The sequence below is a fragment of the Tachysurus vachellii genome, chromosome 7 (genome assembly GCF_030014155.1).
Source record: "Tachysurus vachellii isolate PV-2020 chromosome 7, HZAU_Pvac_v1, whole genome shotgun sequence".
Taxonomy (NCBI): domain Eukaryota; kingdom Metazoa; phylum Chordata; class Actinopteri; order Siluriformes; family Bagridae; genus Tachysurus; species Tachysurus vachellii.
The window spans coordinates 17,291,167-17,318,286 of NC_083466.1; the positions used below are offsets into that span (position 1 = coordinate 17,291,167).

The window sequence follows — 27,120 nt, forward strand, 5'->3', positions numbered from 1 at the left end:
GCACCGGCTGCGTTTGGAGCGTGACACTGACGCCGAGCTCGAGCGCTTACCCGAGGAGATCTGTCGATACCTGCAGGGTGAGCTAGAGAGCAAAGGCCTGCGCAGCGACGCCCTGTTCAGCCAAGACAGTGCCGGCTCAGGCCCACCCTCCAACTGCAGCACTCCTTCTTTCAACTCTCCCAATCACAACTCGAGCATGGACAACAGCATGGTCTCGCTGGACAACTCCTCATCCTCCAGCACCATCACGTCCGAATCGGAGCTCACGGCCATCTAAATCCTACCTGATCATCGTATCGCTTTGTCCTCTCATGCCATTCTCACTGGATCCTGGTGATAGAAGTAGTATTACAGTTTAAAAGCTTTTAAAGGATTTCGGTAACTTTATTTTTCCCATGCCTCTTTTAAAGTCTGCTTTTATTTCCTTTTCAATGATATATATATGTCTGTGTTTAGCACTTGTGGAATGGAGGGATTTTTTTAAACAAGAGACTCTTTATTTATTTCTGTGGTATGATATGAGGGAGTTAGCGGTTTAACTGTAGTGCTCTGCCTTGTCCAGCAGGTGGCAGTGTAGCTTTAGTGGTGTAAAGAGAGTTTACTGACTGGGCGATACGAACGCAAGGCGTAATCTGAATGGTACTTGTTTACATAATAATGCACAGATGGGCAATCCTATAAGCCAGACCATCATCTCTCCTCCCTATGGGGCTATAAAGTTAATTCCCACTGCATATTTCTGCAGCATTCGAAATACATCAACGTAATTGATGTGTGTGTGTGTGTGTGTGTGTGTGTGTGTGTGGCAAGAAAAAGATTAGATGTGATGAATATTGTTTTTTGTTTTCCCAGTAATGCAGAGTTCCCCCTCCCCCTGTTCCCCATCTCCCCCATCCACCTTTCCCCCCCATGTCCTCTCTCCTTCCCTACAGCCCTGAGTGTGTGGTGTGGCTTAATCTAATCCCTGCTCTAATTCTGTGTGTAATTGGTGTGCCAGTCCCATGCACTGCATATCCAAAACCACTACTGTTCAGGAAACTGGACACAGTTCTGTTGTTCATGTCGTCTATTCACACTCTGGATGTGTTAATTCTGTCGCTCTGGTTACTAGAATGTGAAACTATAAGAGTGTGTGGTATCAGGGGTCAGGTCTAGCCAAAGCGATCGCCATATATACCTGAACATACAGGATGTGCAAACTTTTGTCTTTTAGGTTGTGTGTCAAAATGTGGAAATCTGATTGTTACTTCATCTTCATTACGCTTTCTTCTTCTTGCCAGCAATTCAAGGAAGCCCCAGAGGTTGCATTTCCTCATTTGTGCCTGTAAACAAGGTCGCTGGTTCGGGCAAATGACTTATTAAAATCACACTTTTTAGATGGAGTTGGGTTGTTTGTCGTAAAGGGAAAAAAATGTACCAGTAGACTAGAAAATCCCAAATGCAGCAAGGCAAAATATAGAAGCTTTAACACACACGTTTTAGAAAACGAGGGATACATCAATCCGACATGGGGCTGATATTAGCTCGAGCCGATGGATAAGTATTGAATCGGATTTGACATGCTTCCCAGTCTGTTCCCCTTGCATTTATTTTGTGCTCCATCGTGCCCTGCTGTGTTTCGCATCACATTGCAGCAGATACTATTTTTTTCAGGATGTCAGCTTGGTTACTTAGAGCCAGCTAATGTCAGATTAGGTCTTTTACAGTAGGTTGTGTCTTTTAGGTTGTGTCTCAAAATGTGGAAATCTGATTGTTACTTCATCTTCATTACGCTTTCTTCTTCTTGCCAGCAATTCAAGGAAGCCCCAGAGGTTGCATTTCCTCATTTGTGAATGTAAACGAGGTTGCTGGTTCGGGAAAATGACTTATTAATCAATAACTTATTAATCACACTTTTTGGATGGAGTTTTTTTTGGGTTGTCGTAAAGGGAAAAAATGTACCAGTAGACCATGTCAGCTTGGTTACTTAGAGCTAATGTCAGATTGGTCCTAAATTGATGTGAAAATGAGAAATGGCAGATGTGCATCCTAAAAGAAAAACTTCAAATCCAAAAAGGCTCATGCTAGTTAATGCTTTGCATTGTCTCTCTAGATGAGCCTGTTTCAAGCCAGTCTCATTCACTCCATTCTTTCCTCTCGTCTTTGTCCTGACTCCTGGGCACATGGCTGAGCTCCAGCGAGCTCTCCAGGCTGGCAATTCCACTTGACCCACTGTACCAAAGGCAAAAACATGCTGCTCCATTGCTATTTAATCACAATCTTATGAGCTCCTGTAATACAGCGACACAATGTTATGGGCCCCTAATGGAGCGCTCACACACATCATTATGAGCAATGATTAGCATATTGCAGCATGTGTGATTGTAAGTGTGTAGTTAGCTCAGTTAGTTTTAGTAGCTTTAACCTGGTCTGTTTGATTGGGATGGCAAATTATGTGGAGTAAATAATGTGGATGAAGACTGCGGTGGAAACGCCAGAAAGGACATAAAACCTGTGCCAAAACTAACTATGCGGATCAGATGACCCCGGACAGGGAACACCCGAAGGACGACAACAACAACATCATTAAACATTGTGGCTGAAGGCAAATCAGAGATGCTGTTCTCTGATCGGAGCAGAGTTGGGACACTGCAGGCACACTGAGAGGGGAAAACTCTGAGATCTTGTCTCAACTTGTAAATTTTAAAGAATATAGAGTGTACAATGTGTGTCTGTGTGTGTGAGAGAGAGAGAATGGATGAGGATGCGGTGGAGCATTTAAGCTCTACAAACCAACTGAGATCTTTATTATATTAGCATAGAGTGTTTAAAGCTTTATGATTTTAAGCAGGAACAGTGGTACTTCTTATACAGTGCTGTCTAATGATGTACGATGAGGACCGTTGTTGTACATGTCGATAATATCGAAATGTTTGATTTGTGTGTATGATACGGTGTAGACATGGGTTATGTCATGTCAGAATTAGTGAAATATCAATGAATTATGGTGTATCTGGATCATATTAATCACACGCATGTAGTTTTATGTGTATTCTACTACTGACTAGAGTTGGAGTTAAGGCTAATGTCAGCTGTGTGTCTGTGTGTGTCCTTGTGCATGTGTTTTCACGTGATCGGGAACTTCATGGGATGTAAGAGATGTCTGACATCTATGGGTTTGTCCCTGAGCTTCCACACACACACACACACACACACACACACACACAGAGATAATTTCCTCAACTCCCCAAACTGTCGTCTGCTGCCTGTCTGTCTGTCTAAGAAAAAACACCTCGTTATGAGCACTCAAACATGCTCATTAAACTGTTTTTAATCATTTGACGCATTTTTTCTTGAGTCGTACGTGGCGCGACTGGTCTTCATCCTCTAAACTCGGTCCTCACTTCACCTCGCCTCTGTATTGAACTATGCTATTGACACTAACGTGAGCATCTTTTTCTTACAAAGTGAGGACCTTGTAAATCTTTTCCATTTTTATATACTATGACAGTTCCCTAAAATCATTCATATTCATATTTACATATTTACCCATGTCCTCATTGGTGCACTTTTTCTTTTTTTTTTTTTAGATCTTTTATGTATTAGATATTATAAGCAGATTTTTAGATTATTCTTTAGCTCCAGGTACAGTAGGTGGTACAATGTGCAAGTTCAAGTAAATAAGTTTGTCCAATGATTCCTTTGTCTTAAAGAGAGCAGGGGTTGAGTAATACTGTGGCATTATTTCTGTCGGCTGAAGTTTAGTGCCACAGCGCATTCAGCTTGTGTGGTGAATAGAAACACATTGCCAAGGGCTAATTTTATTTCGCCTCAAGTTGCAGCTTTAACCAAGTATATGTGGTATTTGTCTTTTTTTTTTTTTTTTTTTTTGCTTTTCCTTCTCTCTCTCTTTCTCTATATTTCTGTATCTTTCTTACTGAAACACTGTATTTTTTAGAGAAAGTACTGCTCTGCCTTGTGAAAGGAAAAATCATGTCTCTGGATGTAATTTTTTTTGCCTCAATAAACGATACATTTATCTGTACATTCAATAAAAAACAAATTTTGTCAAGACATTAAGTTTTCGTTGCATGTTTCACTTCTTCTTGTTATTTTTAACTTAATAGTAAGTCATGAGATCTTACAGGTTTCTCTTCAGCCAACTGGAAGGTCTGATTGTGTAGCCGAGGCTTCGGTTACCTCGGATGATAGAGCTGTAAACATTTACATTTACATTCAAGGCATTTAGCAGACACCGTTATCCAGAGCAACTTACTTAATTTATTTCAGTTTATACAGCTGAGCAATTGAGGGTTAAGGGCCTTGCTCAGGGGCCCAGCAGTGGCAGCTTGGTGAACCTGGGATTCAAACTGATGACCTTCCGATCAGTAATCAACACCTTAACTACTGAGCTACCACATCCACTAAACACATGGTAGTCTCACAAATTTTATTATTTGCTATTGATATATTTGTCCAAATTTTCATGCTACCAACACGGACATCTTACTTTGTTAAAAAAAAAAAAAAAATGGATAACTCTTCCATTTAGAAAGTGAATCTCTAGAATATTCTTTATGTTGAGTGATGATCATTAATAACAGACAGGTGTGTAGCACTTGTTATATATCAAAATAATCTGATAATCAACTTGAGATATTTATTATGTAGTTGTTACTTTATAGTTTCTAAGAAGTGGAGATAAAGAGGTACACAGTGTATAACCTGACTGGGTTTTTTTTGTTTGTTTGTTTGCTTTTGCCGCCTGCCTTTGAGAGCAGGAGCTCAGACATCATCTAGAATACCAAAGTGAACAAGGAATGTACAAAACATTATATTATATTACTACAAAAACAACTCAGCTAGAACTGAAAGTTGCTAAAGCCATCTGTGTGCTTAGCTTCTTGTTTTGACTTGCTACATTGAACTGCTACAGTGAACCACCTCAGTGTCCTTACTGAGCAACATAAGCAAAGCTAGCCAAAGAGCTAAACCCACTGTTAACAGTAAAGCAGTTAGCTTAGCAAAGGTTTGCTCTCCAGCAGCAGTCCAATAAAAAGCTAGATATTTTGAGGCTTTTATCATCCGATTAATAATAGGTATTAGCATGCTATCTAGCATTAAGTAAATGATTGTAAACCAGTAGCCAGGTTAGCTAAAAGGTGCTCGCTCTCACACACACTGTTATAACTGCTGTGACTGAGTTACACAGTGGAAATAATCAGTGATTTAATTGGGGGCAAAAAAGTACACAGTTCAATTGTTGTTGTTTTAATCAATTAATTTATTTTTTTAAACCCAGGTGCAAGAAGTCCAGTGTATAAATTATGAATCATTAGATGGTTCTTTAATTTTTCTGATTCTTACTAATTAGGGAATGAAATTTATGGGAATTTGTGTAAAGCAGGATTTGTTTGTATAGTTACTTTTTGCAAATGATGAAAAACAATTTTTTAATGTTTTCTTTTCTACAAAGGAGTCAATATTAGGGGGGATTTATACTGTACTTGATTATTTGTGAAATTGAAACTTATACTCTCAAATTTGTATTTAAAAGATTGTTTGTCATTATTACATTTACGTTTATGGCATTAGAAATGTATTTGTCATTATTGTATTTTATTTTAATTTGATTTACATTTTGGTTTAAACCATACAGTTAAATTATTCAATATAGACCAAATAAAAATGTATGCAGGTTTTAATGAGAAATCCGCATTTGTATCAACATAAATGTAAAGATTTTGAAAACGTGTCAATATATAAAAATGCTGTAACAATATCAGTAATCAGTATGAGATGGTATGAGACTGAGTGTGATATTTATATACAGTATTTATTTCTAATGTAAATGATCTTTTTTCAGTAATCCTCTTCTGAATGGGTCTCTTTATTTGAGTTGGATAAATGAGGTGTCACTGTTCTTTCACTTTAAGAGCCCACATTGAATCATCATTGTAAAGGTCATGACAGAACCTAAATGATCTTTCACAGTTATACAAGAGCACTCAGATGTCATGCGATGGCCACATTATGTTTGAGCCATTTCTAGACAAGGTACTCATTTTTGTCCCTCAGTCTTCGACCCTCAAGATTAGTACTTTGGTGAACCTTTGAAGGCATTTATATTTGAACAAATACGCCCAAGCCAGGTGACTGTTGAAACACCAAGACATGTTTAAGACCCAAATGAATTCCAGAATTGCTTAGAGTCTGTCTAAACCTGATGCAGGCTGGAATACATTTGTGAATTGAATTGATTAATCCTGCTGTGTTTATTGATTCCACATTACATAAACACTGTCTGAACAACTTCAGCTGCACCTCAAATCTTTCTGCTTTTATTTGTTTTGTTTTTCTTTTCGATCTAGAATTTTGTTCAGATCACTCAGTCCCTCATTCTTATTTGAAGCACAGGTCTCTCCTTCCAGAGGGACTATGTTTGCTGTTTTCCCTATCTTTTTTTTCCTTTCATTTTCTTGTTTCTTTGCCAGGGAATATATGAATGCCAGAGTGACAGGAGGAACCTCTGTGTTGAGACAAACACGCTTTTTTTTTCTCTCTACATGAAATTCTGGAGACTCTGACAAAATGTTTTTCAAAGACGCAACAGCTTAAAGCACTGCTCCATTTTGTGAGCTTGTGCATCTGACATCTGTAGCATACGTGTGACATTCTGTTCTTCAGTTATCTTCACAGCACATGGAAATGTGTTGAAGTTCTTTCCTTTGGTAATCACATGTACACTACAGATGTGATATATAGACGCTAAGCTGTTAAAACACGGGAGCGTTTGAACAGAATCTCATTAACAAATGACAAATCAACAGCATCAGGATGGATTTCTAGTTTAATTCTGATTTAAAAGAAAGTATGATGTCTTTGTAAACAACTTTCAGAACTCGCTTACGTTTAAAAATATCTATGAGATGACATTTTCTAAAAGCCCACTTGAGTATGAACAAGGTTAAAGATGATGAAACATGCAAATGCCGTGAGCACACAAGGTCTTTAAATGACCTACACACATCCAGACACGAACACATCGGCTCCCGCACGAACCTGGATCTCTGAGCAAGAACCAGGTAACTCAAATTACACAGGCAAACAAGAAGGCAGAAAACAAACAGATAAAATCTTAATGAGATCTACAAAGATGGAAAGCACTTGGAGACTTGGAAGGGAACATGTTGTGAATAAAAGCAAAGAGAAATGAATTAAATACACAAGAGCTTAAAAGCTAATAGAGACAGCGGGTACATCTAAAAAGACACATGATGTGATGAAATAAACATGAACACACACAGGTATGGTCACTTCATGGATAATACATACGCACATATTGTGGGACATAATAGCTCCCTTGGGAAGTTGCCATTTGCTATTTTTAATTTTTTTTTTTTTTTTTTTTTTTTTTTTTTTGGACATGCTCCACATCATTAAATGTAAATACATAATACACCCCACAAACCTGCCCACTCATACATAAATTAATGAAAAACAAATATTAATGGAATTAAATACAAGTATGAAAACAAAACCCAAAAAGGTGAACATGTATTACTCTGTCCTGCTTTTCTGTTTATTACCCGGTCTGTACCACTTACTGTGCAAAACGTATTGAAGCTTAATCACTTCTGAATTAATTGAAATCTGTGTGTGTGTGTGTGTGTGTGTATGTGTGTGTATCCATGCAAGACAGTGACAGTGAGAGAGGAATGCTAAGAAATGTGTGTCTGTGTCAAATCTGTGTCAAAATGATGTCTGCACTGTGAGACATCTCTTATGGATACCTCTGTGTGTGTGTGTGTGTGTGTGTGTGTGTGTGTCCTTTCTGCTTATTAATATACAAATTCTGTGACACTCTCCGAAACTTAGTGAAGAAGCCAGAAAGAGAGAAGCCAATAACACACACTATATAACTGTGAGTAAAACTACAACTGTTCTGAAGCTACTTTCTCATAACTGATCACTCAGTTCTCTAAATATTAAATCACAAGCAACTCAGGATTAATGCTCTCTCTCTATCTCTGTCTCTCTCTTATACACACACACTATTCCATATCCTAGCTAGATATGGAATGCAATTATAACACTTATTTCCTCATTGGGATGTTTTGGGTTGGACTCCCAATTTATTAAGAGCAACCAGACAGCCAGAAAGAAAAGTAGCAACCTTATAAGGCGATTAAAACATACACACACACACACACACACAAGTACACGAGACAATGACTCTGCAATGGTTGCCTAGCAACAAGAATAGCTAAAAATACCCCACGCACGCATTCTATCACTCAAAACAATGGATCAGGCATCAGTAGCTACTTAGAATAGCTAAAGATCCGCACAAGTACTAAATCTGTCACACTCCTTTACTTTTTCCTCTCTGTCTCTGTTTCCTCTTTGTGATGGATGACTATTCTGAGCGCAGAAATACAGAGGACTGAGATGGGAGGAGAAGAAGAGGGAGGAGGAAGTAGTCATAACTTTGCCTGTTATTTCTCCCTCTCCTATTCAATCATTATACACATAGTCACAGACACTTTATCTTCACAGCACATATTTAAAGCCAGATGTAACACATACTGAGTTTGACCACAGAGAAACAGTGACGACTGATAACGTACAGTACCAATCAATCTGGACATTAACAACATAAAGTATAAAATAATAATAATAATAATAATAATAATAATAATAATAATAATAATAATAATATTTGGACACATAAAAGTCAGTGAGTTCCAGTAGACACAAGCAGAGACAGAGCATGTGTACATGCACTGAACACACATGGCAAAGGTCATTTCCTGTTTCAATTCAGTATTTCCATAGTAACACTTCTCCCCTTGGCGTGTTGGGGGTGGTGTCCATGTTGTAAATGCCACCTCATACTGCTTATATAGTACACTGTAGCTCAGTTCTTTCTTCTTCACAACATGCTTGAAATTCAGGTACCGAGCCTTAAACCGTTCTGAAAAAAACAAAACATAAAAACTAAACACGTCCTTGGACCAAATGAGCTTCATGTGTCAGTGGGAACTCTTCACTGGAAAAGCTCTTTAGTGTACTTCTGGGTGTCAGCAGGATCCACAAAAAACAACTCATGCAGTTTGAAATAGGGATGTGGTAGCCTAGTGGTTAAGGTGTTGGACTACCAATCGGAAGGTTGTGAGTTCGATTCCTACGTCCACCAAGCTGCCACTGCTGGGCCCCTGAGCAAGGCCCTTAACCCTCAATTGCTCAGTTGTATAAAAAAAAAATGATAAAAATGTAAGTCGCTCTGGATAAGGGCGTCTGCTAAATGCTGTAAATGTAAAATGTAAATGAAATAAGCGCTCTTCGGCACCATCCAAATCGTTTTCAAACCTTTCTCATGGTCTTTTATGTTTCTTTTGTAAGTCCAGACTGAAGATTGCCTCAGTGTGTGTTTTCCTTCAAAGAATTTCTTCTTTTTTTCTTACAATGCCCTTAGGTATGGAAACATGCTTTTTTTTGCAAGCATGCTCATGAACTCTATAGCACAGACATCATTTTATCCACTAAGTCACTGACAGTCTGTCTTGGTCTAAATTTCTTTCTAAAATACCATATTGACAATTACACAATAACAGTACTGACACTGGACGCCATTCAAAAAGTGTAGAAAAGCATCGTCCTTCTATCTGACACAGGAGTTTGAATTGGCTTAAACGGGAAATAAGGGAAGGAGGCTCACTGGTTACTGGAACAGACAATTTTCCAACAAGTTCATCGAGTAAGGCAAAGGGACAAAAGAATCCACAGTAAGGTACTTCTTTAGAGAACTGAGAGGATTAAAGAGGGGAAGATTTTTTAGTGGAAAATGAACACTCACAGTTCATTTAAATACTAAATCCTTAATGAAGCTGCTTATCTAGTGTGAGACGTAAACTTAAAGTCTCTTCACATGCTTTATTTCTGTCTCAGAATCCAGGAATGTGGCAGTATGCTTCCAGTGAGGCCAGTAAAATGTAAATAAGCCAAAGACCAATGAAAAACAAGGATGTGACCAGTTTGCAAGTCCGTGGGCCACCCAGTTCTCCTCCTGACACCGAGGGGCGCCGACGATACAGCAGCACGCTCACAGACACCACACAAAGCGCAGTGAAGAGTGTGACAGAGAAGGCCAGAGAGCCTGGATTCACGTGGAAGATTTTGCCCTTGCTGCGCCAGTACACAGCGGCGATGGTCCACGCCACACCTATGCCCAGAAACACGTTCACCGCATTGCTGCCTGTCACGTTCCCAATGGACGCGTCAGCATACTGGTCCTGAATGGCAGCTACCTTACTGGCAAACGTGTCTGCGGGAAAGAGGAAGGGAATGTGGTTTAGTCAGACCATTAATGCATCCATTTATGCTACATATACCAGTTGGAAATATGCTCAAATTCTAAAAGGCTAAGTGACAAAAACAAACCCAACGTAAAAGGAGAAACTGAAGAGAATTAAAAAATAAAAGTTAGATCAACAGAAGCAACAGGTGTAGAAAGGATGGTTATGGAAATGATGTAGTACTAAAGTTAAACCTGGAAAACAAGCTGGCTGAAGTCATTAAAACATACAGCACTTCTTCTGAATTTACATTCTTACCACCTTTGAGGACGTGTGTGTTTTAAAGTAATAATAATAGAAATAACAGAATTATAATAAAATCACTGAATAATTCCTTGTTATTTCACTTGCTGTAGATGAATAAATGTAACCTAGAAAACAAAAGTGACTGACTGTGACAGAGCACGGTGTATTATAGTAACAATATTTAAAACATTTAAAACAAGTCCTGTCCTTTGTATGAGAAAGATGATATTATTTATTAATTTACTAATTATTTTGATATTTATTTGTGTGACAGAAAACATGATGGACGTCACTGTTGCTGTATTCTGACCGAACAGAACAGAGTGTTATAACACACTTTAACTGCAAATTTCACCAAAATGGATTTCAGCCCTGATGGCTGCTGCAGATTTGTCTGACAGGCAAAAACATTTTAAATAGACTCTTCTTTTACCTGAGCAATTTTTTTTAGAGTGAATTAATTCTCAGTTAATCTTTGATTCAGGTCTTTTAATATAAATTGTGACAAAAGAGTCAAAAATAGCGTTCAATTTATATTTATACAAAGCTGCAAAATTTTTCTCACTAAGATCTGTATAAAGATGAATTGTTACATTTTTATATGTTCTTATGTGATATTAATAATATTCTTGATGTTCTGTATTGGCTGGTTTAGAGTAATGTTGAGGGCTGGGGTTACGATGAAGGAATTTTATTTACAATTAAAATGTAATGATTTCCAATAAAGACCCAGTGACCGTATTTACATTTCTAGTAAACAATACAAAACACAAACCATAATGTACACTAATGTACTAATTGCGATTCATTCATTCATACATTCATTCATTTATAGACCTGGTACTGAGGTGCCGAGTGCTACAAACACCACGGCAGTAACGGAGTCCTTCAGGCCAACAGTGCAGCCGAAGTGGGAGGCCAGATCCCCCGTCACTGCCGTTAAGAGACCAATTAAAATGATCGATACGATGAAACACGCCCAGCCATTCCAGTATTCGGTGGGAGGCACGAAGGCAAACAGAACTTTCCAGAAGACTGTAAGGAAGTGCATGATGTAGTCAAAGCAGGAAGGAAGGCGCTCTTCGCCACTTTCTTCCTCATCATCATCACCTAAAAGGGCAGAAGGGCAAAGTGTAAACCATGACAAGCAGATAGATCATGAATATTTCATGATGCTTAACAGCTAAGAAAGGGCAGTACAGAATAAATATGGATCAGTTGCACAAGTCATCAATCAAGCTACTCGGGACTGACGTGAGGTCAGACTGGATTAACCCCCTATGTTTAGACATTAGATTCTTTTAATTATCCATTTTAAATAGCACAAAGAGGTCAAGGATATTTTCATAATCTCAAGATAAGCACTCAAGATATAGTCTCTGGTTGTAAGTGTTCAGTGTTGTAGCCTACCTGCGCTTACGGTTACTGCGCTGACAAACTGCTCCCTCCAGCTGCTGCTTCCAACTACCAGAGCCAGATTGGTCTTTTTAATGAGCTTATCTACTGTGTTCTACACACACACACACACACACACACACACACACACACACAAACGAATACACTTTACATTTTTAATGAAGTACTGTAGTAATTCAATGAGCTTTTACACGAATATCTAGGACACAAATGTGATATTTTCAGATGGCAGTGGAGTGGACAAGGAAGCTATATGGATGCCGTTATCATATGGGATAAACATAAAAAGCCTGTAACAATTTGATAGCTGGTTCACACTGAATTGTCAAAAAAGTTTTGTGCACTGCTGCATGCATAGGTATTGTGTCCTCTCATATTTGGAAATCTTTGCAAAACTAACTCCTGATTTATCATATGTTTTACATAAAAATCTAACTTATGCACATGTAGTGAATTTGCCTAATGGATTATTGTAACAGTGGTAATGTAAAAGCCTCTTGAGGGATGTTGTAATATTGTTGTAATTGTAAAACTGGGGAAAACCCATTCATCCAGACCCATAGTAGAGATAGGATAGTAGTTCTTTATGCTATAACTATATCAATAATTATTCCCTGCCTGAGGATGACTATATGGCTTGTTGGGGTAATACATTACAGCAGCTTGATGGATATAAACGATACTGCCAAAATCAATACTACTGCCAAAACCATAAAGTAGAGGAACGCAATGCTGTGTGACAGAACACTACAAGCTACTGCTGTATGCTGGAAATTCCTTAGTGTCTGTTATTATTACCTTAAACTCATAGGACTCTTCAATCACCACTTCCATCCTGGTGTGGTCTCCCAGACTGGGGCATCCCATTTTAGCTACCTCTTCTTCCTCTGCTCCCACTGCAGGCTTGTTTTCATTGGAGTCTCCTAAAGAGAGAGAAAGAGAGAGAGAGAGAGAGAGAGAGAGAGAGAGAGAGAGAGAGAGAGAGAGAGACTAACAGTGACTGATAAAGGAAAAACTAACAGTAAGATGTCTCCATTTAGCTCCTGAGATGCAGGAGTTAAATACATCTCAAGAGCATGGTGGTGTTAATTGAATAGCAGAATAAGGCGTGGGAATAAAGAGGCCATGCCAGGACCGGCTATTTAATTAACACAAAGGCAAAGTGGTAGCCTGCAGTCACTACATTTGCTCTAGCTGATCCTTTGACAGCCAATTATTTTCCTGAAGTAACAAGTTTCCATGCAGCTTGGTATTTGTACCTAATGTTGTTCCTTAAACATCTGCTCTGGAATTAACTAAATACTGTATGTCATTCCTTCTTTCAAAATCATACTCTTTGATTTCTATAGCTGTCATGCCTAACACACACTTTGCACACACAGCGTGGACAAGATGGTAACATTGATCCTTATGACACTGCCTGATGTAGACGTTAGCTATTGAGTGTTGTCTCATGAGTAAGGGTCTCTACAGTGCACGTGTTAAGGCTTGTGTGTGTTTCTGAGGTCTGATAGTTATTAATGGTGGAGAATATATAAGAAAGGCTAATGACTTAAGAATTCTGTACTAAGTAGGGCTGGGTGGTATGATACACTATTGTGATATAATGAATCATTGGACAGATATTTTTCTGAAAGTACTCTGAGTATTGTATGTGATTATTGTATTCTTTTGTATTACTGTTCAGTTCCACTGTGAACAGTAACACTGTAACACTTGTTTTGTTACCAGAGAGCTGTTGAATTCTCTATTCTGTTTGGTTAGAAGGACAAATTCTCTCTAACAGCAAAATAGATCCATATGCAAGACAAGTTGCAGGTTAAAATGAATACAGTATCATTTCTATTGCAAACAACTTCCATAGGTGCTGCACACTTTAACAATGGTTGTATATTTCAAACATGGAAATTGCAAATTACTGTAGTGTAAGAGGAATGAAAAACAAGTGTATGTTAAAGATGTGCTAGATAAGTAATAAACTTGAGTGGCAACAGCCATGTGAATACTATTAAACTGCATCACACCAACACATTATTCATTATTTGTTATTTTTGTATACAGTAACATCACGGCCATTTATGTTTTATCTCTTATATATTGCTCAACCCTAGTAATACTACACACACACACTGCCCACAGGCAGCCTAGACACGCTCCGTGAACGACTGCCACCTGGGTGCTGAAAGAACAGCGCCACTTCAGCACCCCTATTATTGTGGAAAGCGAGAAAGCACATGGCTGAAGGATGGGGTGGCAGAAGCAACCACAGCAGGCAGCCAATCAGAACAAAGGCAATCAGCCACGGTACAGCAGAAGCAGGGAGAGTAGAAAAAGTTGCAGCACACACGCTAAGGTAAGTAAGTCCCTCTCCTTTCCCAAAACTACTGAAGACACTGACCATATCACAGAGCGTACCACTGACAGCACTCCTCACAACCACCCCACATTCTTTCATCTCACTTCACCTCACCTTTGAGACTTTAAACAAAAGTCATCCCACCTTCATGTCACTAAAACTAATAAACACACACATTTACAGCATTTAGCAGACACCCTTATCCAGAGCGACTTAAATTTTTTCTTTCCATCTCTTTTTTATACAACTGAGGGTTAAGGGCCTTGCTCAGGGGCCCAGCAGTGGCAGCTTGGTGGACGTAGAAATCGAACTCACAACCTTCTGATTGGTAGCCCAACACCTTAGCCACTAGGCTACCACATCCCTGATCCACACACACACACACACACACACACACACACACACACACACACACACACACACACACACACACACACACACACACACACACACACACACACACACACACACACACACACACACACACACACACACACACACAACCTTTACCATGTTTCTGTCCAATCTCCAGGAGAACAGGCTCGCCCAATTCAATAGTGAAGGTTTTGTTTTTCTCATATTCCTCATCATCAATGATCTTCACTTCAATAATCTTCCTGTGAACACATAGAACAGATCATTATATTTGAGGGTTACACAAACCTCAAACCTAAGTTGATGGTATCACTCATAGTCTATATTCATGCATAACTTTCCCACCATTTTCTTCATAATAGTGCTTCAAAGATTTACACTTGAGCACACACACACACACACACACACACAAACACACACACACACAGACACACACACATAGAGAGAGAGAGAGAGAGAGAGAGAGAGAGAGAGAGAGAGAGAGAGAGAGAGAGAGAGAGAGAGAGAGAGAGAGAGGAAAACTCTCAGAGGCACATCTGCACCAGGATGCAGTCAACAGATTGAGATCTACTTAAGGAGAGTGAAAAAGAGATAATGACTTAGTGCAAGAGAGAAACAGGCTCAAGGGGAAAAGTGAGCAGCTCATTGTTCAAGATCCACAAGTGATGAGATGGAGAGGAAACAGATTAAATGAGTTAAAGAGGGAGAGAGAAACAAAATAATTGGAGTCCAGTGTGAGTGACTGGACTGATACTGAGTATAAACTCTCACTCACACATACACACACATACACACACACACACACACACACACACACAGAATATTAAACACAAGGGTACGGAAGTCTGCTACATAAACTAGGGCATATAATGCTTTGTCTGTTGTCACACACAGAGCAAGAGAGAACAAGGACAAAGTAATGAAAGTCAGTTATAAATAATAAAGTCAAATACCATGCTTTGTCTGTTTTAACAACCCCCCCTACACACACACCTTTAAAATTCACAAAAAATATCCATCAATAAACCAGATGTCTTTATCCAGAGTCAAATTTCACACAGCATTTGTTACATCTTTGCTTATTTCATTGCAACTTTGCTGATACCTCTCATCAATCCTTATTCAATTAAAATCAGGTTAGAAAACTGAACTAGAGAAGCTTTTTCAACAAAGAGGAAACAAAGTGGGAAAAAAATTAAAAAATAAGAAAATATTTATATTTATAACATTGAAAAGCAGGAAAGATTCACAATTTGGTGTGAAATATATATGATGCATAAATTTAACACAGATTATTCAGGATATCTGACGTAAACCCACATTAACATTTACAAAGCTTATTGCAACAGCTGCTTTTGTTCATTTTTGTACAAATTGCTTGATTGAAATAACACCTGAGGCACTTTTCAGGGTGTTCGAACAAAATGAAATTTGAAACGTAAGATTTTTGTGAGATTTGGTTTTGGTGTTCAACATTAAGCACCATTATGTGAGTCACAGTAAAACCCAGCCACTGAAGAGTTAACTGTTCATGCCCAGATAAAATGGGAGGGTTGCGTCAGGAAAGGCATCTGGTGTAAAACCTGTGAAAAATCTAATATGCAGACCACGTGATCCGCTGTGGCGACCTCGAACAGGGAGCAGCCGAAATAATGTGTGTGTGTGTGTGTGATTGACGGTAAAGTCAGAGTAAAAAGGATTAAAAAATGGTTCTAACACAACTCTGCAACTAAACCCAATGTCTTACTGTCTTAATGGCAAACACCATTTACATACAATGTTTCCACTTCTGGTTCATCCACAATAATAGCAATTGTGCTATTTTACCCAAGGGCCCTTATTCATAAAGATTCTAAAAATGATCTCAGAGAGCTCCTAATTTCGCTTCAAAATTTCTAGCTTGAAATCTTGAGCGTGATTCAGGACCAATCTCAGAGCAAGTCACAAACACCAATTTTTATCTTGGAAATGGGGCATGGTATGACACATTCTTTTGTAGTCTGTGGCTATTGTGGCTGTCCAATACGAAAACAAGCAGCTCTTTTAAAATCTCCTCTATTATAAGCCTTCAATTTGTCTCTATGTTAAGATATTTGAGGCTATATCATGTAGGGATTATGTTTGTGTATGTTATAAATGTAATAAATGTAATGTAATGTAAATGTAAACATCTCTGACAGCACAGAAATGCCATAATGCCAAATTATATAATTTCTGCTGCGAATGCATTTTGGCTCTGTATCAGAGATTTTAGCATATCTACAACATGTATGTATGTGTGTGTGTGTGTGTGTGTGTGTGTGTGTGTGTGTGTGTGTGTGTGTGTGTGTGTGTGTATGTATATATATATTTCTGCACTGTGTTGATGTTATCTCTAATGTGATTGGTCACAAAAATAATCCCTACACGATCTAATCTGTAGCATTTTATTAACTCACCATCATTATTAAATATTGTATACAAAACATTTCTTCTCCCTCTTTACCTTTCAACCATTTCTCCTCTGAAACTCTTATGACTCTTAAAAGTCCTCCTCACTGCTCCTAACAATTTTTGACCTTATGAGCTCTTTTAAGCCCTTTAAATAACTTATCTTTAATTTTAAGGGAAAACACAGAATTTTCTTAGAATTACGTCACTTGGAGCAACTCAATAATGTTCATCATATAGGTTAGAATGACAAAACTAACATTACTTCAGACAATTCATTGTTGTTGCTAACATTGTTATTTGTCATTATGTCTCTTAATACTTGAAATACACTGTTTTAAAACAGAAATAGGTTTTTGAGTGCAAGTAGCCCATTGATCTGTGTTTTATCTGAACGTTACCTTAACATTAATAAAATGATAAAGGAATGGACCAAACATGTAAGTATTTGTATAAAAATTGATGATGGCAGAAGGTGCTTCCCTCTTTTTGGAGTAAATTGAGAAACCCCTCCGTCTCACCCACCTTTTTTAAAAATAATATTTTATTTATTGTTTTAAGCTTATTATGTTGGGATAGGGGGGGGCACGGTGGCTTAGTGGTTAGCACGTTCGCCTCACACCTCCAGGGTCGGGGTTCGATTCCCGCCTCCGCCTTGTGTGTGTGGAGTTTGCATGTTCTCCCCGTGCCTCGGGGGTTTCCTCCGGGTGCTCCGGTTTCCTCCCCCGGTCCAAAGACATGCATGGTAGGTTGATTGGTATCTCTGGAAAATTGTCCCTAGTGTGTGAGTGTGTGAGTGAATGAGAGTGTGTGTGTGCCCTGCGATGGGTTGGCACTCTGTCCAGGGTGTATCCTGCCTTGATGCCCAATGACGCCTGAGATAGGCACAGGCTCCCCGTGACCCGAGGTAGTTCGGATAAGCGGTAGAAGATGAATGAATGAATGTTGGGATAGGAATTTACTGGGTAGAAAAAGAGTAAAAACTAATGTCTTTGAACATGTTTGTGCCACTGAACAGTTTCTATGTACATTGCATAAAAAAAAAAAAACCTCACTTCACTACAATACACTGTGAAGGATAAGCTCGGTGTCACCTTTCTACACCAAGCCTTATGTTCTTCTGCTACTATATTTCTGGCTCCTGGTTTATGTCTTTGTCTTTTGCCCAATGCTCTTGGCATATGGTTTGAAATCTGGCCGTTTCTTATTTCGTTGACTCATTCCCTCACCCCTCTAAAGGGTCCACTAACAAACCTCACTTGAATTAATAGAGTACTGGATATGGCATCTGGGATCGAAATTGAGCAAGCGGGTTGAAGAGGTTATGTTAAAAGGAGCATTAAAACAAAGTCATAAACCAAAAATGGGGCTCTATTATAAGATTAGTTTTTTCTGAAGCAAAAAAATAAAATGCTCATAAAAAATGGCATTCATTTTATTGCTTTTATTTTATTTTCTTCCTCTGTCCTGGCACACTGTCTCTCATTTTCAGATAACATACTGTATATTTGTTGTTTTTTGTTCAGTCTTTTACAGACAGTCAGGGAGACTGACATGCCATATCTTCATATTATTTATGTACGGTTATTAAAAATATGTTTTTCTCCTATTGCTCACGTTGTCTCTTTCCTTCCATTATCATTCCTCTTGTTTCACCATTTCTCACTCCCCTCTCTCCATCCCCCACTCGCTCACTTCTCTTCGGTTGTCTCTTATTCGATTTTTCTGCTCGCCTTCTTGAAAACAATCCAGCTGCACAATTAAGATCTTGTCTGCTCTGTCTTTATACACACACACACACACACACACAAGGCCACAGTGATTTCATCATAGGGTGTGGTGGCTATAAAGAGCATATGGTCTGTGATTTATTACTATGCACCGCCACCTGATCTCTAACAGCTCCTGATGGTCAGAGTGCCGTTTGTGCATCTCTCAAAGCACCAGTGACAAATGTTTCTCTCAACTCATTTCTCTGAGTGTTTTGCATCCAAAGAGAGCCATTTTCAAAAGTCATCCACTTAGAGTGGCATTAAATCTAACCAAAGGCTTTAAAGTAGCCGGGGTAACAAGCTCTCGGTTAAGGGTGCCAGTGTAGAATCAATGCCACTGCTGGAGACAGAGAGAGAGAGAGTGAAAGCTTTCTGACAGCACACACAAACAGAGAGTTTGCAACATGTACACAAACACACACTAAAACTAAAGTTAACTTTAAGCATAGTCTCTCATCTCTGTATTTGGCTTGACTGATAATGCCAAAGAAAATGTACTAGTGGCTGGTGTATTTACAGACATTTCTCTCTTTCGCTCACATAAACACTTAACATCCATAATGATTTTTGGTAGGTTTACAATGTACAAGTCTTATCATTTTGAAACACACACATACACACACACAGCAGTTTAGTATAATCGTTTCTACTGTACAAGTACATAAACTAAACTGCATAATCATCTAATCATGCAAATGTACATATAATCATGCAAATGTAAATCTTCTTATTCTCCAAGCTCCAATAATAACCACAAATCTAGGAAGAGGCATCAGCTACGTATGTGTGTGTGCGTGTGTGTGCGTGTGTGTGTGTGTGTGTGTGTGTGTATGTGTGTGGAGACAGATCACAGATTATCTGATTCTTCAGATGAAACTGAGTATTTGTTTGGCCTCTTTATGAGCATGGATGTGGAGAGAGAGATAGAAGGAAAAAAGTAAAATTAGACTGCATCCAGGCAAAGGGTCTGAGAAATCCATCATTTATGAGCTGCTCTTGTTCTCCAAAATTCACCACCTGCTCCCACCTGTATACTGTACACACACACACACACACACACACATAGTCATACTATCTCTCTCTGTGGTGGGGGGTGAGGGTAGAAGTATATGTTTATGAGGTTTTAGCCTGCTTCAGTATGACACGTTTCATGACTACATGTTGCCTAAATGCACAGGAATGTTGTCCTCCAGAGAGCCACTGTGCCAACATGTTTTATCATTGCTGTTGTTTGTAGTGTAAATTGAATTTGATGCATTATTCATTCATTTCCTTTGCTTTTCCTTTGGGGTTGTGGTGGTAATGGGCTGAGAAGGTCAGCCCAGACATCTCTATCCCTAAAGATTCCACTTGGTGGATCCACAGATGTTCCTAAATCAACAATGAGATATCAGCCATCAGGTCTGGGTTTTCTCCAGGTTCTCTGCCCAGTGGGAGGCAAACTGGGGACGTCATTCTAGAGAGCATGGACTATCTTGACTGGCTCCTCTTACCCTCACCTTATAATAGAGAGTAAATCCGGTGACCCTGCCAAGGCACATCATTACTTGCAGTCTTTTTCTTTCAGTCACTTGCCACAGCTTTTGAAACATAGGTGAGAATAGGGTCATAGATTGACTAGAGCTTTTGCTTCACCATCACAGACTGGTACAGCAACTGCTACCCTGCTGCTACTGACCTGAACTGTCTGTCAGTCTTGCACTCTTTTTTCAATCACCTGTGAATAAGATCCCAAGATACTTAAACTCTAACCGCAGAAGCATTGTCTCTCTTTCTTCCTTCATCATTTCACTTCATCCACTTTTTTCGGAGAAAGAACCTTGGCCTTGGTGCTGATTTTCTTCCTCAGCACAGCACAAAATACTAAGCAATGAAAATTTTAAGTATGCAAATAAGATCCAGACTAAATAGTGCCAAATGAACATCAACTGCAAATAACTAGCCTTTCTTCCACATACTGGATACATATCCATTTCTATCTGTGTCTTAATATCCTGTCCATCAAAGCTAAAATATGGAGCCCAATGTACCTCATACACCTGCATTCAATGCTGTGCTACATTATAACATGTAGCAAGAGAGAGAGAGAGAGAAATAAAAAAGTGAAGCCAAGAAAAACCAAAGAAAGAAGAATTGAAACATCGAAAAACACAATATAGTAATGTGTGAACGCCAAGCACACAGTCCTGGGGAGCTCGAGATGCTTAGTGAGCGCCTAAAGCAATGCAGCAGAATTTGTTTCATATGCAGTGCAGTTGTCTCAAATTTCCCTTATTCATGCCAGGAATTCTCTCCCATCTATTTTACATTTTCATTTGTAAAATGCTTATATGCAACTTGCAAGCACAAGTGACATGAGCAGTTGTATAGGACTCCAAAAAACAACAGCATGCCCTTGAATCGGTGATCTAAAATCAAAACAGAATACAACTTAAAAAGTAGCCAAGTTATAAATCTACTATTGGAAGATGATGAAGCTGAGGTCATGGTAGAGCTTCGAACAAGAAACCTGGATGAGAAACATTCCAAAAACACTAGAAACTTAAATAAATAAATAAATAAAAATAGAGCAAGAGAGAGAGAGAGAGAGAGAGAGAGAGAGAGAGAGAGAGAGAGAGAGAGAGAGAGAGAGAGAGAGAGAGAGAGAGAGAGAGAGAGAGAGAGAGAGAGAGAGAGAGAGAGAGAGAGAGAGAGAGAGAGATTGTTACACTATATTTGAGTGATGTCCATAAGGCGACATGATAGCTACATGCCAAAGCTGTACTCAACATTTAGGCAGGTTTATTTCATCATTCATCAGACAGGTGTAAAATACATGATTTGTCATGTTAAAATAACATTTAGATTGGTTTTAGATTTTTATTGCCCACTGGGTGAGTTATAGCATTGTCTAGACTGATTTGTGTGAGCTAAAATGGATATAAATGCATTCAGCTACAATGTCAGTTGATAATGTAAGTGTCACAACACAACCTTGTGTTAATATAATATCTGTTTGTTAAACTGTTTACTCAATGTATTAAAAGATCCTGACACCAAATTGAGGATTGATAAATCACTTTTACTTGGTTTACGGTTTTCTTAACTGACATTATCACATCAACAAACCCTGAACATTAGCATCGAAACAACATAATCAACATATCAACAACTTTTCTCTGTATTAATTGCTGTTAATATATTGTATAATATAATATATTGCTTTGCAAATAAAAATAAAAAAACAAGCCAAGTAGTCAACACCTGCATGAACCGATGCTCATACTGTCACTTGGCATTTGCCACCCACCAGCCAGCTCCTCCTATCATACAACTACCAACCAGGGAAAGTGAAGGCACATGCTTCACTGAGACACATGAAGCCGTCAGCCAGCCAACCGGATCTTTTTGAGCTGCTGCTCATGCTCTGTCACAGCAAAGTATAACTGTGATGAATCATCAGGAACAGGATATGTAGAATCCATATGCGGTGTTTATTGAGCAAAACACAAAACAGAAAATCCAAAACAGTAGTCAGAGTCAATACAGTGATGACAAGCAGAGAGTCAAATGTCCACACAGCAAACAAATCCGATAGACACAATCCAAAAACAGAGAGAAATCCAGAAATAATAAAAAAAAAGGTCATACACAGAGCGCACTAAACAAACGAGATGAACAATGGCTTGGAATATTGTAGTTAGACTAACAATATTTCATATATTTCAATATTCAATACTTCATTATTTGGAAGTGAACCCAGAGGCTTAGTATTCTGGCCAGGGTTCCCTTTTGGTGGCTTGGAGGGGAATTTGCTTGTGATGATATTACAATAACACACTTATTGTACAGACAGAAAGCACTATATAGACTCTATTCTACTTACATAAGCTTATACATACCAGCTATTGGCTTGTGTCACAGTGACTGACAGAGCAGAGGGTTTGACATCTTTATACCCTTTATACAGGTTATAAATGTGATTATGATTAGTGTGGATATTTTTTTTCTTTATAAAAAAATATTCAACCATTGGTTAAAAAGTCAAATTTCATATTTTTTTCTTTTTCATTAAACATTTATACCGGTTTATCCATCTTCCTTTTAGCTCCATGAGAAACTAGTTTGCTCTTCCTCACTTGCCATCTATAATATACCCAATTCTTTCTTGTGTCTTCATGTATGTTTAAACAACCACATCACTCTCTCTCTCTCTCTCTCTCTCTCACTCTCTCTCTCTCTCTCTCTCTCTCTTGCCCTTTTACTTTTTTCTGTTTCATTACCTATTCATCCCTTCTTGCTTTCTAAATGTTTTATGAGCTGAAAAATATTTTCAGGGCTGGCAGTCTGACCTAAAGCTTTCACACTACGCGTATTTCATGGAGACATCTCATCAGGAGCTGAAGGTGAACGTGTGACTGACTGAAGTCACATTAGTGTCAGCGTCTTGCAAAGTGCCAAGCTGCCAGCTGTGTCCACTGGCCATCTTCCACATCATGCCAACAATTGGCCAGGACATTAACTTTCCTCTCATAAGTCTCTCTGTATCTTTATCTGTCATCGATTTTAATCACACCACACCTCCTTTCCTGCTGTTTATTTAACCCTCTTTTCCTCTCCGACTCAGTTACACATTTAAACACATGTACACACACACAAACACACAAACACATCCACCTTTAGGACTCACTCACTTGTTGAGTTTCTGTCAACTTTATTGATTTAGTACACAATAGCAGGAACTAATCGATAAACAAAATCTACCACCTTGTCACTACATGAAATCTGTACATGTTCATATTCCACTTACTCCCTCTGAAGATTGTCATTTTTGTCATTTCCATGCATTTTAATGGGAACCAGGTCTGTACCAGGTGGCTTTTCTTCACTTCAGCTGTGACACAAATTCCTGTTTCCACACAGCATTTAAGACTGGAAACTGTCACACAAAAAATATTTAAAGACTCTGAAGCTGAAAATTAAGATAGGCTAAAATTAACATAAAGTGCAAGCAAGAACAATGTAAGTGAAGTTAAACATAGCTTAGCAGCAACCTAATGCTCGCATGCAAAGTCACAACAAAATCATAACCACATGTCCTTCCACTTGGGTGCGCACAGCAAGAAGTTAGGCTGTGCTCACACACACCAAGCTATTTTTCCAATGGGAAGCAGAAGGTGGTTAGAACGTTACTGTCACGGCTCACACTTATTCCCTCGGAGCTGAACACTTCTCAAAAACTTTTCAGAAGTGCTGTGAGTTCTCGAGTGTTCTTTTGTTTTTTATGCAACTAATCAGGTCACAGCTGAAGTGAAATGATGAAGGGGAAAAGATGCAGGTGGAAATATTCAGCTTGTTAATGAGCGACTATAGGAAGCTTTATATTATGTATTACATGTCATTGTAAATTATTAATTTGGGCCAGATGTATCAGATGTAACTGTGCTACATTAACTACAGTACCTTAGTTACCACCATTTACTAAGCTAAGCCTCTTCCTATAGACTATCTATGAAGAAATTGTTTATTATTAATTATGATAGACCCAATTATAGACATTTATCAGACCATATAACAGTAACAGTGTTGCTATACTAACAGTGTGCACACAGCGTGAGCCTTTTCTATTTCACAGCAGCACAAAAAGATATTCTGAAGAGTTGGCAGCTACACAAAGATGACACACTACCACACGAGTTTGGCTGATGTTACACTCCTCCATGAAGCCTTTATTTACACAAAAATATCTAGTGTGACTAAAAAAGCACTGATTTCAAACATGCCTTTTTATATCTATGAGAAACATACTCCCCTTTTGTCGTGCACGCTTTTAGCTAATTAGGCAGGGTAAATGATAATTATTTATTTATTTATTTATTTATTTTTATTTAGTATATTACGCAGACTCAAGTATAAAAGGTCATTTTTAATGAAGCTGCTGAAATTGCATGAGACAGTTATATTATACAATTAATATATTATACAATTATATAATAGAATTTAATATTATACATCACTGTGGAATGCTCAAATCTGATTGGTCCAAATGTGTAGCTAAAGGGACTAACAATCATATTGTTATAACAAAGACATATATTAAAGCTTTCTGTGAGAAGGCATTTATTTAATATGTATATTGTTTATTTAGCAGGTCTCCAGTGTTTACATTACAAGGCTAGAGAGTTTTGACTTTCCAGTTTATATATAACATGACAATCTGAATTTTCTTTTTCTTATCAACATGAACAGAGCAAAAAAAGAGAGCTGGGTGAGGGAATAATTGTTTATAGCTGCTATAATGTCTAACAGAACTATAGTTAACTTGCCCTGATTTTTATTAATAAAACTTCAGGGGGTATAACTTCAGTAACCTTGCTTTACACTGAAATGCATCACTCCATTCAGTAGTTGAATATTTTCCTATGATAGAATGCCTTGTCTGCCTGGGCTTTATTCCCAACCCAGTATCATATGTACAACTTATCTGCAACACCTTCTATAAATACTTTTGCATTTAATTCTATAAAATGAATCTACTTTCAAGTGCCCTTTATTCCACATTGTGCACTGACTTAATTTAATCACTCCCGTCTCTTCCACTGTGATAAATCTAAATAAGATCAATAAGAAATGCTTACTCCTTATTTGATTAACTCTACTTACAAATAAAAAAAAAAGCTGGTGATGTGGAGAGACAGAGATTCCTTTTATTAAACGGTTTCACAACCATTAATTAAACATGCAAGAGATAGAAAATTAAAACATCATTTTCACATTTAGTTTTAGGAATAAATCAAATTCTGGAGTAATTTACGCTCAACATTTAAGAAAGTCAAAACAAACAATAAAACATTTCTAACATTAGGATCAAGTAAAAAAATACAAAAAAAGGCAGCAGCCTGGGCTGCTAGGGCCTCCAAAACAGTCACAAAGCTGTGGAAAGGTACATATCTGGTGAGGGATATAAAAAGATTCCCAAAGCTTTGAAAATACCACAGAGCACTGTAAAGACTATCATTAAGAAGTGGATAGTGCATGGCACCACCCACAATCTGCCAAAATCTGGGCGTCCTTCAAAACTATGGAGAGAGGATGCAAGGGAAGTTGAAAGACTTACAGGATTTCATGGACAACATATAAAACATGACCACACTATCAAAGTGTTGCATACATTTGGCGTATAAAGTAACCTTCAAAAAGGTCCATCTGATGGTCATAAAAACAAAATAAAACCATCCTGACTATGAAGCATGGTGGTGGGAGCATAGTGTTGTGGTAATGTTTCTTATCTGCAGGGACTGGGGAACTAGTCAAGATAGAGGGGAGGATGGATGAAGCCAACTACAGGAAGATTCTGGGGAAGAACCTGATGAATGTCTTAAAATGGGTTCATTGTCCAACGGGATAGTGATCCCAAGCATAAAGCCAAAGCTACCAAGGAGTGGCTTGCTAAGAACAAGGTGGATGGTTTGGAGTGGTCTAGTCAAAGAGCACTAAATATAATTAAAAATCTATAAAAATGAAAGTTGCTGTCAATCAGCAAAAATTCTGCAAAGAGTGGACAAAACTCCTGGTGTGAAAGAATAGCAGCTGTATAGAAAGGAGAAAACTCCTGGTGTGAAAGAATAGCAGCTGTATAGAAAGGAGAAAACTCCTGGTGTGAAAGAATAGTAGCAATATTCATGTGCTATGCAAAACATGTTTAGGAAAAACAAGTCCATTTTGACATAACAAACTGTAAACATTTCAAAAGCATGCTTATAAATTTTCTATCCTCTGTACATGGACTTTCATGATTTTCAGATTAAAAACACAAAATATTTTTATGGGTTTTCAAGAATAACACAAAAATGTCTGAAATGAATTCCAGATTACCCTTAAGAGCTTTATACATAACCCCTGAAATGCACATGCTTGCTCTATTTCTGTCACTCTACTAATCTACAGTGTCACTCTCTCCTTTCTTTCTTGCTTCTGCCAGCATCCACTGTCTGCTTGTATCCAGCTCACCCCAACCCACATCTACACACACTCACAAGGTTCTCTGCCTGTCAGAGAACACGGGGATAAAAAGCAGACCCAAATGCAGGGGTAACAAAATAAAGACAGGTTTATTAACAAAACACAAAAATAAATACATGAAACAAGAACCAAAACACAGAAACCGACAAACGAATGAGGACTCTGCAAAGCTGATTGCAAAGCGGAG

At 38.3% G+C, this 27,120-nt stretch overlaps 2 protein-coding genes across 3 annotated transcripts in view; one reads left to right on the forward strand and one right to left on the reverse strand.

Annotated features, from left to right (window-relative positions):
- plcb3 (phospholipase C, beta 3 (phosphatidylinositol-specific)) overlaps window positions 1-4,055 on the forward strand; it is a 66,018-nt gene extending 61,963 nt beyond the window's left edge. For both annotated transcript variants that reach the window (XM_060874669.1, XM_060874670.1), the window contains exon 34: window positions 2-4,055. In XM_060874669.1, coding sequence (XP_060730652.1) covers window positions 2-277 — 276 coding nt within the window. In that variant the 3' untranslated portion in view covers window positions 278-4,055. The remainder of the gene's footprint in view (window position 1) is intronic.
- Window positions 4,056-6,811: 2,756 nt separating this feature from the next.
- slc8a4b (solute carrier family 8 member 4b) overlaps window positions 6,812-27,120 on the reverse strand; it is a 61,502-nt gene continuing 41,193 nt past the window's right edge. Inside the window, exons 6-10 of the mRNA XM_060874671.1 lie at window positions 14,866-14,972; window positions 12,798-12,922; window positions 11,994-12,093; window positions 11,421-11,693; window positions 6,812-10,306 (exon numbers count right to left, since the gene is read on the reverse strand). Coding sequence (XP_060730654.1) covers window positions 9,927-10,306; window positions 11,421-11,693; window positions 11,994-12,093; window positions 12,798-12,922; window positions 14,866-14,972 — 985 coding nt within the window. The 3' untranslated portion in view covers window positions 6,812-9,926. The remainder of the gene's footprint in view (window positions 10,307-11,420; window positions 11,694-11,993; window positions 12,094-12,797; window positions 12,923-14,865; window positions 14,973-27,120) is intronic.